This window comes from Rhineura floridana, chromosome 4 (assembly GCF_030035675.1).
Source record: "Rhineura floridana isolate rRhiFlo1 chromosome 4, rRhiFlo1.hap2, whole genome shotgun sequence".
Lineage (NCBI taxonomy): Eukaryota > Metazoa > Chordata > Lepidosauria > Squamata > Rhineuridae > Rhineura > Rhineura floridana.
In genome coordinates, this window is record NC_084483.1 from 105,423,785 (window position 1) to 105,439,597 (window position 15,813).

Here is a 15,813-nt window from a genome sequence, read left to right on the forward strand (position 1 = left end):
GAAATGTCACTGGTATGCAGATTATACACAGCTCTTCTTCTTGTTTCCATAATCTGATCCTAGGAAAGGTGTGGAAACTGAACTGGTGTCTGGCAGCAATTCTGGTGTAGATGAAGGCACACTCACTGAAAGTTAATCCAGAAAAGATGGAGATGCTGTTGGTTGGGGGACCTGCTGCTGTAGATAGTAACACTTGTGGTTCCCAAACTACAACCCTAACTGAAAAAGTATATTCGATGCCACATACTCATAACCTAGCTAGGGATGTTGGAGAAGTCTAACAGAAATGGGAACATGGGTGTAAATTGCTGATGTTCACTTATTTCTCCTATGTCTGGAACAGAAATCAATCCAGCAAATACAATTATTTTATTTATTTTATTTTATTTATATACCGCCCTAAGCCCAAAGGCTCTCTGGGCGGTGTACAAAAAGATAAAAAACAAGCATTTTCAGTCCACGAACAGTACTTAACAATACGGAATTGATTACTTTACCACAACATTTGCATTGCATTTCCTTTGCATTGAAATGAATGGTGTGGAATAATGCAATCACAGAATAATGAATAATTACCTAAAATTTCACCATAGCTGACAGCAAGATGAATGTTTGTTTTTTGAAGCCAGACTGGAGCAGAATGAAAACAGTGTGGCATCGATGAATATGGGGCAGAATGAAAATAAGTGCCTTCTTACATCCCTAACCCTAGCACAGAGATAGCCAATATGGTGCCCTCCAGATGTTGCTGAACTCCCAAATCCCATCAGCCCCAGCCAGCATGGCCAATCAACAGAGTTGATGGGAAATGTAGTCTAATAAAATCTGGAGGGCACATTGACTACTCCTGCCCTAGAGACATCCACATTGGGCTATTGTAATGTTCTTCTGTACAAACTACATTTGTACAATTTTTTTGAAGGAAGAAACTGAGCTTTATACAGAGAATCATGTTTATGTGTTTCTATGACTGCTAAACATGTGCAGGGTTGGTACGAAGTGTATATATTGAATCCTTTGCATCTGGGTGTTATTTTACACATCAGTGGTTGACATGGTTATTCTCAGTTCTTTTTTTTAATGGAATCAAATGCCATGACTACTAAAAAAGGGGTTTCTAATTTTATGTTATTTATTGCTTCAGAAAGGAAGGGGGCAGAATTTCCTAACATGGTATAAATAACCTGGACATCTGAAGTCAACATACACAAGAGGACCATAAATAAATCCTTCACAATTTAATGCTTTTTAATTTAAAAACAGTTACACCTGAGCATAAATATATACTACACAAAAATGTATCCCACCCACATATTGATAGAAAAACTGTTTTTCAAAACTAAAAAACAAATTTGGCAATACTGCTTTGAGCATAACAAAACAGAATTCTGCAAAAACTTTTGTATTAATAGCATACATTTTAAACTTTTATTTTAAAAACCAACATACAAAAAATATTTGTTGTATCCCTTAGTGATGGTGGCTGTCAGTTACCCATATAGAGATTCAGGGTTGTATTCAACGTAGTGCTTAGGAGATAATTCTGTCAGTGCAAGCATTTTTGAACTATTTACCCTCTCCTCACCCCATGTGCTGTTCTAGGGATTCTCCCGACCCTCCGGAGCAGATTTGGGGAGGGTGTGGGAGGCACATGGGGGGGGAGAAGAGGGGTGAAATCCCATTGAGCAGGTGGGAATCCCTGTGTTGGCTTCCACTAGCACATCAGATATGGTTCTCAGATACTGGGTGGTATGCAGTGCTATTCTTACTCGCAGTAAACCCATTGGGTTCATTAATTTCAATGGGTCTACTCTGAGTTGGACTTAGTTGAATACAACTCTTATTATTCTTCATTCTCATTTGCTGATATACATCAGAATGTGAGACTGTTGCAAAAGCCAGTCCTAAATATACACATAGCATGTACTAGTAAGAATAAAATAGTATATTGGGCTTATTTTTCTATTGCTCCAGCTCCTTCAGAGTTACCAGATACTAAGCACAAATAGTGTACTCCTTTATTTGCACCAAACACAGATTTTTGTAGCGTTTCTCACCCAGCTAAGTTGCTTTCCTTTAATTCATGGGCTACAATTTAAGTCCAGTTTTGCCTTTACCCAAGAAAGCACTTTTTACTTTAAATAGCCACTTTATCTTGACTTGAATAGGCCCAACAAAAACCTAAATATTTCTTTAGTGTAGATACTGAGACATTTCAAAGTACTTTCTACTGGCAAAAAAAAAATACTGAAGTCATACTTGATGCTTTAATTCATCTGCGTTTCAGTGGAACATTCAGTACATGTTCTCCTTGGCCTCCCCACACCATGTTAAATCTCTAATGGTTTGGGGGTAAATTTATGTATTTAACAATACTTCATGTTCTCAACCATGTGAGATCATCATTCCACAACAAACAGTAATTCCATATTTTTCCATACTACTTTTTATCCATGAAATCAGCATCCAAGAACAAAATGGAGACTATGCTTTGGGGGAGTCCAGCTGGAAAGCATCATTTGAAGTTCCACTTGAACTTGTGGTTTTGACAGCCCTTTTCTTTCTCCTCTTCATCATGCTTTTCTTAGGTTCATCCTCAACACCATTAGATGGAAAGCTGTCAAGTGTAATTATATTTGCCTTGCATTCTTTTGCTTCTGTCTGCTCTGTTTGTAGATCTATCTTTTTTATCTTCTTCTTTGTCCCCCTATGAAGAAAGCAGGGTAAAAGCCTGAGTTAGAGATTTGTCAGCCTATAACTGTTTAGACTGGGGGGCAGATCTGCATCACACATTTAAGTGGGGTGGACCTGCCCTGGGTTTCTTCCCCCGCAGCTGGTCTTTAAATTCCATTTCCGAGGCTGCTAAGGGCTGATCTCACGATGCTGGCATACACTAAAACAAGAGCAAGAAAAGAGTGTCTAAAAGAAAACATGATCCTCCAAAAGAACACTCTGAAAATGGATGCACACTTTGAATTAGGACCTTTTGACAACTTGCTGATTGCTGTTTCAGAAGAAACCCAGATAGGGGGATATTAAGGAAGGGTTATATTCAACTAACTTGACCCATCAGTGCAACGATTATTGTTAGTGCAGTGGGACTTGCCCCCCTCCTCCACACCCTTCCCAAATCTGTTCCTTAGGGTTGGGGGAACACCTAGAATAGATATGGGGGGGCGCAGGGAAAAGGGGGGGAAGTCCCATTGCACTAACAGGAATCCTTGTGCTGATGGGATCCTGACTTAGTACTACATTAGAAACAACTCAAAAGGGAATAATTTTCAGATCTTCAAGGGAAATATCAAGAATTCAGAGATGCAACTCTAATTGCTTGGCAACCCCCACCCACCCACCCACCATATAGTAGCTCGGCCAGCTATAGACAACCCAACTTAACTTTGCTTGTGCAGTCACAAAGATATGCAGATCGTAGTTTGCCCAACATTACTAAATAGCAGGGGATGGGGTAAAAAACGTGGAGGACAAGAGATCAGTGAGCACTTCAGGAAAGACTCTCACAATTGAATAGGATGCTGGATTGTGACTGGACACCCAGTGATTCCTTGCCCTCAAGTTTCCCTCTTCCCCAATTTCCATATCCTCCTATGTTATTTACTCCATCCTTCAATGAAATTATTATAGTTATATTCTTTCGCCTGAATATGGACTCTGCTTCTGCTTAGTAAAGGACTTGCATGCCTTATCGTATTCTGCTTCCTACTATTGTTTGTCAAAAACCTTTTCTGCATGTACCTGACTTCTAAGGGAGTGATATGTGCTGCTTCATTGCCTGTACATTGATCTGTAATCAAACATTCCTTTGGCCTAAATTTATGACCTTTTGTTGTAATGCATACTGTTCCGATTCCTGCACTTGCCTCCCATATTCTATATAATGTACCTACCTAAGCAGTTCAACAAGTGGCTCCAATTTAATTTCAGTAGGTGCTCATCAAAAGAAAAGAAAAACAGCATCATGGTTGATGACACAATATACCCACTGGAACATTTTGGAATATGGCTGTCTATTGCCATACAAACCATGGTTTTAATTTTATTAAATTTATCAAATAACTTCTCTGAACCATTTTAGGAAAATTTATCCACATTTAGTTTGTTATCAAGTGCTGCATTAAAACACAATTTTCAGTTTCTTCCAAGCAATGGAACAAATGAAACAGGCTGCTTGCACAAATTGTTGCTTACTGTGTGGCTAGGTTGTATGTGTCATTCTCTGAAATTAATCTTTGGTCTCCTGACTTAGTAATGACCGCTGACATCTGCAAAAGAGGAAAACTTTAATAAATAAAGGAGAAAAGAGAGGGGGAAGAGAAGAAAATGGGGTCAACACGTGTACGATGAAAAACCCATGGGCTTCCTGAATGAGGAGAGAATATACCGCGCTTCAGAAAGAAGATCCCTCATGCATGAAATTCTCACCCTTCGTGGTTAAAAAGGAGGAAACAGTTCCACAGCTTTTAAAGCCCCTTGAAATGTTCAGGTGTGTTTAGTAAAAACATGCACATAAACCCACACACACCACAAGTTATGAATCTATGCTTGAATGAGGCTTAAATGGGGATTACATTTGTTTTTAAATATTATTGACACCGTATGACCATCAACAACATTTTTCACTTTGAGGCGAGAATTGTAAAAATCCCAAAATTTCTACTGCTAGCATTGATTGTTTTTAATATCAGTTAACAGTAGCAGCAGAATCTGTTTAAGATTAATTGCTGAATATTAATTAAATTAAATTACCAATTGATTACATCAACTACAAATGTTATTGCTATAAATTAAAACTCAGGGTATGGTCAAAGTAATCTAGCACCTATACATTCTACCTGAGTGCTGCACTGGAAATCAGTTATGGATCATTATTGTCTAGATCCATAATTAGAGCTATTATTATTATTTACCTGCCCCTCACCCAGAGGTCCTAGGGTGGGTTACAACAATTTTAAAACACATAATTAAAACATAATTAAAACAGTTAAAAACAACACACAAATATATCTGGACAAATAAAAAATTCTTGTTTTAAGCATATTGACTCTGAAATGAAATACATCATCGAGCAACTGGTGGGCAAAATTATATTTTTTCCATCTTTCTGAGTGGCTGGTGTTCATTGAGGTTGTTCCAAGTAAGACCAATTGAGTTTGGTTCACTGTGAAAGACCTGTTCAATTGTTTGCAGAAGAGCTGATTGGAATATGCCACTATCTCAGTCCAGATATATGGTGCAAAAAAGTGGTGGTGGTGGTGAGTGCACATGCACATAGTTGGAATGACAGCAAGCCATACAAGCAGTTCAATAAAATGGCCATCTAATTATAGCTTGATAACAAGACAGAGTTCGTCACCCAAATGAAAGAGAAAGAATCAATTCAAGTGCTGGTTGGCCCAATCTGTTTGAGTATAGATTAATTTTCTTCTATAGTTGCTTTGGCTCACATTCAGCCCCCAAGGCCTCAGAGAGGAGACCTCTTCTTTTATTTGCCCACAGGGGAGACTAGGTGATGAAATCTTCTCTGAAATTGACCCCATGAAACCCCACATCCCATGCTGAAACCATGGCACAATGTCAGTCAAGGAGGGGAGGTAGAGCCCACTTTCTTCAATATATGGGGTGCCATGGTTGGGGCACAAGGCTCCAAGTATGCTACACCAGACTCCCAGCTCCTGCTCTTTCCAGTCTCACCTGAGAAGGACCCAGCCCCTACTTTATGGTGGGACTGCTGTGAGTAGCACACAGATCCTTTCTGCATGCAGGTGGCCCCCAAGTCATTTCATTGCAGGAACAAATCTGTAGGCTCAAAGGAATGTGCCAAACTAGTCATGTTAATTATGCCAAACTAGACATGATGTTAATTATGTGAATCCAGTTAGTGTGCATATTGCTGCTGTAGGGAAGCTTGAGCAACCTTGGGACCATGGGGATTGGGGACTTCAAGACTTACACTGAAATGCAAATAGCAGCTTTGGAACTGCATTTTTTTTTGTCAGTAGCACAGCAGGGAGAGAGCAAGAGCTAAACTCTCTCTTCCCATGAGCCCCAGGCCCGTAGCTATGCAGACTTCCCATGACTGCTAAATGTGCACGTTAATTGCATTCACCCAATTAATGTCACATCTAGTTTGGCCCTCAGAATTGCTTCCTTCCTTGCTGTGCATAGAGAAGCATTTGTGGCCAAGGAAGCTTTGTGTATGTGTTACTGATTCTGGACCCATCACATTTTAGAAAAACAACAACAAAGGTCTTCATCTAAGTTACACTTCCATATTTGTTTTGTCCATGTGCTGACTGGCAGATAGGGACACTACGATGCTGAACTTTCTAAACCAAAAAGTGAATGCTTCACTGCATCACTGTGCCTTTTGCAGCAATCTGGCAAATTTATTTCATTTTATGACATGCTAACAGTCATGTTTGGGGAGAGGGGCAGGAGCAGCTTACTTTTAATGGTGAATCAAATTAGTATTGAATTCTATAGAAGTTAATAGGTTACAGTCCAAAAACTTCCTCTTTATTTATTTATGTCATAGATTTATATAACTTTCTACCTTATGGGCTAACTGCAGCTTAAAATAGTTTTTCCAAATGCAAATATTTATGCCCACAAAATAGGTTCACAGTCCTTTAGGTGTGCAAAAGACCTTCCTCATGTCCTACTATGCACAGGGCGCTCACTGCACAGCCCTCTGGATTGTGGATTTAAGGTATTACTGACTGACATAACCACCTTTGCCTGAAGCTACAATATGAAAGAAAAAGAAACAATTGGGAATATTAATTTTATTAGCACTTCTGAATAGGTTTACTGAAGAATCAAGCTAAATAATTTGTAACAATAATTTTACTTTAAATTTCTCCTCTCTCTTTCTATCATGTGAAATGTTTCCCAAGATGTATGGATTGTATTTTGTATGTATACAAACCTCCAGGCGTGCCCTCTTTGAGAGCTGCTGAATCTATGCAAGTCCATGCATGAAAATTAACATATGCTGAAAGCAATTGGCAATGAACCTGTTACCACAAGAAATGGAAAATGCAATCCCATCTTGCGCAATTATGGCATATGCCCTTCTTCCTAAACTGTTACCCCAGGCATAGCTGGTGATGCTGCTTCTGTCAGTTCACTGGATACAAGAGGAATAGAATCTTCTGCTAATCCTGAAGATAGTTGTTCTTCATATTGTGCTGAAAATAAGTCATTAAATATGAAAAATTGGTACTGACGAAATGACCTAATTTGATTCATAGCATTTTGGGTTAGCTCCTCCATTGTTAGTCAATATACCCATTTCAATAATTCAAGACAATTGGTTTTTGTAGTGCTTCTAAAGGTGTTGTATATGGTACAGAAAGAAGAGTCTACTGTCTCTCTCCATACATCCATACTCTTCATATATCATCAGTACTGTAACATTTAGAAGGCAGACTACAAAACAGAGAAAATGCTTAGCCAACTGCCTTGACTCTCAGCTATGTGCTTACCACAAGCCTCCGTTCTAGCCCTTAAGAAGTTCATCAAATAGATATTAGACATTTAGAGGTGTATGAATAGCAGTTACAGGGAATAATTCAAACACTGGACGTTTCATAGGGGGCTTTTGCACAGTGTGGCCTCTGGTGTGGAGACAATTCTAACATCAGTGGGTACAATTCTTGGTAATATGAATGCTTTGCAAGAGAAAGAACACTGACAGAATTGTAGGGATTGTGCTGAGATAGTCAGGCCTGTGTCTGCCCTTGTGCTTATCTTGCTTATGTGAGATCACACATGCCATATTTTTTTTAAAAACCTTAATCGTATGAGTTTTAGTTGATTAATCTATTAAGTTTATGTAAATTTACAAATGGGTTTAAATAATACATCTGAAGCAGGAAGCACACTGTCTTTGTTTTTAGGTAATGCACACACACTGTAGCAGACATCTCTTAGAAACGGCATTTCTTCCTATATGAGATAAAACGTGGAATGCCTTTTAAAATGGTGCTTGATAAACTTAATTTAAAAATAATAATAAAGAGAACACACATCCTGCCCTCAATATTTAGATAAAATCAAATGTTCAGCAGAGGGTGTGCACTGAACATGCAAAATAGCATTTCCAGTTAAAAGACAATGGTCATCAAAGCTAGGAAACTCTCTGCCTTGAAATGTTGCTTTCAGAAAGTTAGTGAACAATATGACAGTTAAATGGGTCTCCGTATATGGTAGCTCTTCACATTATTGGTTGAACTACTGCATATTCATTCTATTTTCACATTTAATCCTACTTCAATTATTTGAATATATCAGATGTGTACTAAACACATGAGCACATTTAGGCACAGAATAGCAAATCTTTGATAATCATTTACGGCCCCATAAGCATAATATACCAGGAAGAAGCATTATACGTACTTTGGCCAACCACATAATTGGCTGGAAAATAGCCTTGCTGTCCATTCGCCAGGCTGCCAAACCACCAGTTATCATTATCTTTGTATAACACTTGGATAATGTCACTGCAATGGATGGTTAGCTCATCTGATCGATGAGCTGTGTAGTCATAAAGAGCCACTACCTAAGAAACAGATAAGACCACCACAGCTTTATCACAAGTGTACCACAGAGACAAAAGGCCAACATTCACTTCCTCTAATAGAAAAGTTGCTGTAACCAAAGCTACACTTGGGTGAAAGCTGAGGCTGTCTCAGGTTTGGGGGCTGGTGGGAACACAGCAGGAGAAGGAAGATAAAGCATTTGTGGGATTTAAGAAAGAGTTAAGAACATTCAAAGTCACCAAGATTAGTTTCAAAAAAACAGAAGCAGCTGTTGGTTTTATAAGCAAATAAAGTTTGATACATTTACTTTTATAGAATTGTTATACCACTTTCAGAGCTCACATTATTTGTGAAAGTTTCTGTACAGAGGTACAAAATAAAAGAATGTAATGGAATATAAACTTGAGATACCAGGCAGTTTTGATACAAGGAAAATTTCTGGAACATTTTGGACCACTCTATGTTGATTACTTTTCTACATTGATTTCAAATGTGTATTCATTTATTTCTAAAATTCTTTCCCACCCTTCTAGCACCCAAACACCACTCAGGGTTTACCATAATATAAAGTCAGTCAAAGTACAATCAAATACATTAAAAAATCAATAATGAAGATCTGCACACATGTTTTATATACTGGATCATTTTTAAAAAACTATCAGTGCAGTGGTTTCCACATTTTTAATTTCAAGGAATCCTTTTCACATTGACTGGACTCCTAAAAACACCCCAGCATATCTGCCACAGAACTCACTCATCACAAGTGGCATGAGATTAGGGTGGGGGCAGACAAGTAGCTCACCTCCCCCTACCCTTGCTGTAACCTTGAGGTTACTTGAAAGAAAGGCACTTTTGACATGCAAATTATAACTTAATAATAAATTGGAAATTAAAATAATGCTGCAATTTTAAGCAGTTGAAACTTGAAAGTTAAACTTCATTAAAATCAACAGGACTTGCTTCAGTGAAAATACGCTTAGGAAGGAAGTGTTAATGTGACCCGTGTGTATGTATATATCTCTATAGATGCATTCAATTGTTTTAATTGTTTATATATATGTATCATATTTATTTATTTATTATATAATAATATATATGTTTTTATTATATTGTAAATTGCTTCAGGATGCCTCATGGGAAATGATTCATAAATGAAAAAGTATATCATTATTTCTTTCAGAATTCTAACGTGTGCATCAATGCACTTTGCCCTCTCTGTGCCCCCACCCGCTATATTTTGTTCTGGTGCCACCACTGCCCTGTGTGTTGCAGAGTTTCTGGGAAGTGATCACAAGCAAAGCTGGGCAGACCTGTTGGGTTTCTCTTCTGAGAGTGCATCCTAGAAGACACTGAATATTTCCCTGTAGCTACACAGGAGGATGAGTCATGATGGGCCAGCTCTAGCTGAAGATGACAGGAATTGAGCTTGGGACTTTTGTATGCAAAGCATGTATGTGCTCTACCACTGAACTATGGTCCCTCCAATACACTATGATCCTTCCTTCCAATGAATTTTGGGGTCCCTAGTAGCATTAAAATGTTTTGCAGCACTCTACTAATCTACTGTATGGACAGAATTTTAGCAGACTTCCTTGCCCTGCAGAGATTATTCACATCTAATATTCATAAATGCTCCTGGTTTTTCTAAAAAAAAAAAAAAGTGGATTACTTTTAATTACTGTCTCAGTTTTCTGAGAAAAGAAAGAATTAAATGATAAAGTAATACATTGCTCAGTACACTTCATATTATTTACTTACATAGCACACTCATCTTACTCTAAAAATGGCTGTAGTTAAAGCAATTACAAACATTAGGTAGCAGATGTATTTTGGCACAGTTGCCTATATGGCCTTAATGCATTCAGATGAATTCAATTCAGGTATCCACTCAATCAAGCATTGATTTGCATTTTTAAAGGCAGCTACACATCACAAACGACAGGCCTCCTTAGATCGTAATACATAGAAGGTCCTTTCGTTTAAGAATCCATTTGCCTGCAACAACTCAAACTTTCACCATGTTACTAAACTCACATTTAGATCAGTGAATTGCCACCTCATGTTGGATACTTTTAAGCTGCATTACATCTCATCAAGGATGCTTTTTCCATGCAGAGAAGTCCAGTGTCACCACATCACTGTAAACCCAGTTTTATTTAGGTGATGTCTTGGTGACATAGTAATAATAGGCTTCTTTGCATGAAGTGGGCAATTCCACCAATGATGTAATGAATAGCAGCTTCCACGAGATGGTTCCTTGTGTGTAACTGTGAAAAGACAGAATAGTTTTTGCTCACTCACAACTCTTTCCCACTATTGAGAACATCTGTATCATTGTTAAGAGGAAACTAGGAGGACAGCAGAGCTCATGGAAGGAGACTTGCAGTATGGCTGTTTACTGTGGACCTGCATGAGCATATTTTTTCTTTCATTCACAGTGTAAACAGTGGATCCCATCCATCCAGTATAATTGATTTAGAAGAGATATTTAGAAGGATAAAACACTGTTTTCAAAATCCCATCTTTGTATACAATTGATAATATGGGAAATCTTATTTTAAACAGCATCACCTAACCCACCCTTTAAAGTGTTAAGAACTTTTGGTTGATGCTTCAGCCCATGGTGGAGCATTGCTACAAAAGTTCACAACTGAAGTGGAAATCTCTTGTAAGTGGCTACATTTCAAAAGTTTGTAAAATATTAGAAGACTTATACTGAATCCTAGTGCTATCTTTATGCATTGTATTTCTCCAAAACTACTAAAGATTGCTCTTTTCCTAGTTTTTGCACTATAGAAAAAAAAGTAATTTGGATCTTGGATATATTTGGAGCCAATATAATCCTAAAACTAGTGGTGAAGAACTTAAGGTTACTTCAGAAGAACTGATTAAAATCATTAAGCTAAACAATTGCACAATCAACACATAATGGAACAAAGATTAAAAAATTGCATGGTGCTTACTGTTTCTTGGACAGAGATTGAACTAGAATTAGTGTCTTCTCTCACATATGGTGCTGCTGGAAACTCAGCATTCTAGAAGAAATGTTTAAACATTAATAGACTGCATTAACAAGAGTGTAATCTTAAATGGGATTGGGGGGTGCAAAATGGTGGATTGTCCGCCACTTCCAAACCCTACTGGCTTGTGCTGCCCAGGGTGGGAGGTGCGGACTGCGCAAATCCTTAAAAAAAAAGAATTAAATATGCTAGCTCCAGGTTGGCATGGATGGGAAACCCAATACTGGAGTCTCCATGACAAAGGGAGGGATTCCTCCATTTCACCCCCGCCCGACAATGTCCCATTTCAACACTTAATGCCAGCTACTGTTGGCAGGGACACCACTCACAGTAGATCTATGCCCGTGGTATCTCCTTGGTACACTCCTAGCCCCCCCGCAAGTGGATCTGAGGACTGGGATTGCTCTGACTGACATAACTTTAGAATTTATGCCCATATTGTATTTGCATACTTATACAAGCTAAGATACAGCAAATATACAATAAAATGGTATAAATGTTGAATGACATCACAAATTAAAGACTGTGGTAACAGTCATACACAAACAGCTTAGAATCACACTAATTTCACTGGGAAAACTGCAAGCAATGGAAACTATCCACCGAGCACTGACACTGTGTAGGCTCCACACATTGTACAGTAGGGCCTTGCTTTACGGCGTTCCGCTTTACGGCACTTCATTCATGCAGCGGTTTTCAATTAGGGAAAGGCCCCGCTCTTACAGCGCTTGTTCTGCTAATACGGCGGTTTTTTTCATGCGACGCAGCCCATTATAGTTATGGGAGCCCGCTTCACGGCGATTTCTGCTTTACAGTGGGGGCCTGGTCCCTAACCCACTGTATTAGCGGGGCCCTACTGTAATGTAACTTGTACAAGAGCCCACCATAAATCTTTATGAACTGGTTGGGGGTTTTGCTCAGCAGTGTTTGGAAGAGTGCACTATGGGCTGGCTAGTAAGAAATATAGACATAACCGTAACCATAGTCGTTACTAATTTAGTTTTGGGGATGAGTAGTCTTTTACCTTCTTTCCCAAAAGATTTATTTCCAAGAAGCCAACAGTTCGTCCAGATGACCCTTTTATTCACCATTCATCCTGACTTGCCTATTTATTATTTATTTAAAACTTTTATGGGCCTACGGCCATACTACCCTGAACACGCCTGATCTCAGAAGCTAAGCAGGGTCAGGCCTGGTTATTACTTGGATGGGAGACTGCCTGGGAATACTGGGTGCCGTAGGCTTAGAGGAAGGCAATGGTAAACCACCTCTGAATACCTCTTACCATGAAAACCCTACGAATATATCAAAAAAAGATTCATAGGGTTGCCATAAGTCGTAATCAACTTGAAGGCATATAAACAACAACAACAACAAAACTTTTATATACTACTTAATCATTCATATTTCTAAGTGGTGTACATAACAACAAACCATACATAAAATAAACAATAGAACAATAAAATCATTATAAAACCAAATGTTACCTTAAAATGCCTGCTGGAACAAGAAAGTTTTAGTCATACTCCTGAAGCTCAACAAGGAGATGCCTATCTAATCTAAATTGGGAGGGAGTTCCACAGGCTTGGGCCTACTACACTGAAAGCATGACTTCTTGTCATTGTAAGACATGCATCTGAGCCATGGGGGACCACCAACACAGACTTCCCCAGAGATCTCAGTGATCGGGCCAGGATATAAGGGATCCAGTGGTCATTAAGATCTAGACCCAAGTGGTTAAGGGACTTGTAAATTAATAGAAGAAACTTGAACCTGGCCCGGTAACATATGGGCAACCGATGCAAGCTGTTAAGCACTGGAGTTATGCGTTGGTGAAGCCACAGCACTTTGCATCAGCTGGAACTTCCTGACCAGGCACAGGAGTAGCCCCACATAGAATGCCTTTCAATAATCAATCTTTGTAGTTACCAATGCATGCATCATTGTTTGCACAAAATTTACACTTTTGCAGCAGTTATATTATATCTGGTCTTTACAGTTTGTTTATGGGGCAGTTATACGACAGTGAGCATTCATCCAGTATGCCTCCTGATTTGCTTGTGCGGTGTTTACAAGGTGTCCTGGTAATCATTTATTCATTCCACACTTTTCAATGCATTTTTCATCCCTTTCCAAACCACAAAAAAACCATTTTCCAAATAAGTGTTTTTGTTGCACTAGGGCAACAGAGCACTTTAATTCATTCTAAATGTGCAAACCTAAAATTCTGGTATGCCCTTGAATCATTCCTACAAAATACAGAGAGCCTGGAGGCACACCAAGATCCTTTGATCCTGTAACAGGCACAGTGGAAAAGACCCAGACAACCATGAGTGGAATTCCACTCACACAACGAAGCTTTCCTCTTGCTGCACCTGCCTGTGCCCCCCTCCCCCAAACACTCCTCAGAATAAGGGAGTCCTCTGGAACAGTGTGGAAGGTGGTGCAAGGGGTGCTGTGGAAAAGGTAAGTGGATGGAAACTGACCCCCCCCTTACATGAGTGGATATACCTTTTATTCATACAAGGGACTCAGGTAGCAAGTGAACAGGAGAGCTGACAGGAGTTTGGCACAGGATTTTGGTGGAGGAGGTCAAAGGGGAGGTCTCTAAAAAAATTTTTCTTGTACAACATACCACATACCAGTGGGACTTTCCTGTTTACCCTGAAGTAGGATAGGACAAAGCACAGGTCATTCCAATACAAGCAAAAAGAAAGAAACAAAAGGCAGTAGAGACTATGGAGACTCCAGTAGTGGTGACCTGAACGGTATGTGCAATGTTTGTATTCTTGCCTGAGAACAATATGCCATACATGTGCAACAAGTGCAAGCTGGTGGTGCTTTTGGAAGAAAAAGTGAGGGGCCTGGAACAGCGGGTGGCCACACTGAAGAGTATAAGAGAAGATGAAGAGTTCTTAGATAGAACACTGGAACAACAGCAAAGAGAAGTACACAGGAGGTGGAAGAATAACAGCATGTTAAAGCAGAAGAGGAGACTGTTGTGGAGAGCAACAACAAAGTGGAGGAAACTCCATGCAAAAGATGACAGGAGCAGAAGAGCTAGAAGACACACATAGTTCACACATAGTTCACCAGTGGAACTATGGAACCACTTTCACGCACTTGAGGATGAGATAAAAAGACAAACGGCAGGGGAAGAATTACAGGAGACCCCATGTGATGAGTGAGGCTGAAGCTCAATCAAACAGAGGCAGTAACAAGATGAAGAGAAGAGTAGTAGTACTGGGAGACTCCCTACTGTGTGGAATTGAAACCCAAGTATATTGAGAAGATCCATGGACTTGTCAGGTATACAGATTAGAGATGTGACGGAAGGGTCGCCATCACTCAGATATACCTTTTTTCTCATCTATGTGGGAATAAATGATACTGCCAAACAGAGCTACAAAGAAATCACGTCACACTTTGAAGCTCTGGGAAGGAAACTCAAGGACTTTGGGGCCCAGATAGTTTTCTCATCCCTCCTTATGGTACTTAGGAATAGAAAGGGAAAGAAAAATACTCTAGGTGAATGACTGGCTACAAATGTGGTGCCGATGCAAGAGATTTGGATTCTGGGACCATGGCCTATGCTTCCTGGAAGATGAACTGCTGGCAAATGATGGGTTGCACCTCACAAGGACTAGGAAGAATGTGTTTGGCCATACTATGGAGAAATTCATCAGGATAGCTTTAAATTGAATACTAAGGAGAAGGGAGACGTAAACTTGATGGTAATGACTAACAAAGGCTTGTGCACAGTAACAGGAATGGAGAGAATGGCTCTAATGGGGTCCAGTAACAGTCTTCATAAAAATGTAGGAAGGAAGCCAGGCCATAAATCACATGGTCTTTGATGTCTGTATGGGGAACAAACAGAATGAACTTGAACTCTTAATGTAAATGTACTGCCTTCAAGTCGATTCCGACTTATGGCGACCCTATGAATAGGGTTTTCATGAGGCTGAGAGGCAGTGGCTGGCCCAAGATCTCCCAGGCCGCAGTCCAACACCTTAACCACTACACCACACTGACGACTTGGTACATATAACTGACACTTGGTGGGATAACTCCCATGACTGCAATGTAGCTATTGAAGGATATAACTGTTGGCTATTAAACCGAAGAAGCAGAGGTTAAATTTCCACAAGTGAGCTACGTGGAGTAGAAGCGAAAAGTTGGCAGAGCTAGAGCCATCCCAAGGACATGTTACCAGGCAACCGTGGCTCTTG

General features: G+C 39.5%; 1 protein-coding gene and 1 pseudogene across 6 annotated transcripts in view; one reads left to right on the forward strand and one right to left on the reverse strand.

Moving 5' to 3' along the window:
- Positions 1 to 434: 434 nt before the first annotated feature.
- Positions 435 to 15,813, reverse strand: part of AHI1 (Abelson helper integration site 1) — a 138,729-nt gene continuing 123,350 nt past the window's right edge. For 5 of the 6 annotated variants that reach the window (XM_061623921.1, XM_061623924.1, XM_061623920.1 and 2 more), the window contains exons 21-25: positions 11,525 to 11,596; positions 8,419 to 8,581; positions 7,111 to 7,208; positions 4,207 to 4,280; positions 435 to 2,707 (exon numbers count right to left, since the gene is read on the reverse strand). In XM_061623921.1, the coding sequence (XP_061479905.1) occupies positions 2,485 to 2,707; positions 4,207 to 4,280; positions 7,111 to 7,208; positions 8,419 to 8,581; positions 11,525 to 11,596 (630 nt within the window). In that variant the 3' untranslated portion in view covers positions 435 to 2,484. The remainder of the gene's footprint in view (positions 2,708 to 4,206; positions 4,281 to 7,110; positions 7,209 to 8,418; positions 8,582 to 11,524; positions 11,597 to 15,813) is intronic. The other variant, XM_061623925.1, reaches the window with a different exon arrangement.
- On the forward strand, positions 12,717 to 12,825 carry LOC133384631 (5S ribosomal RNA; annotated as a pseudogene).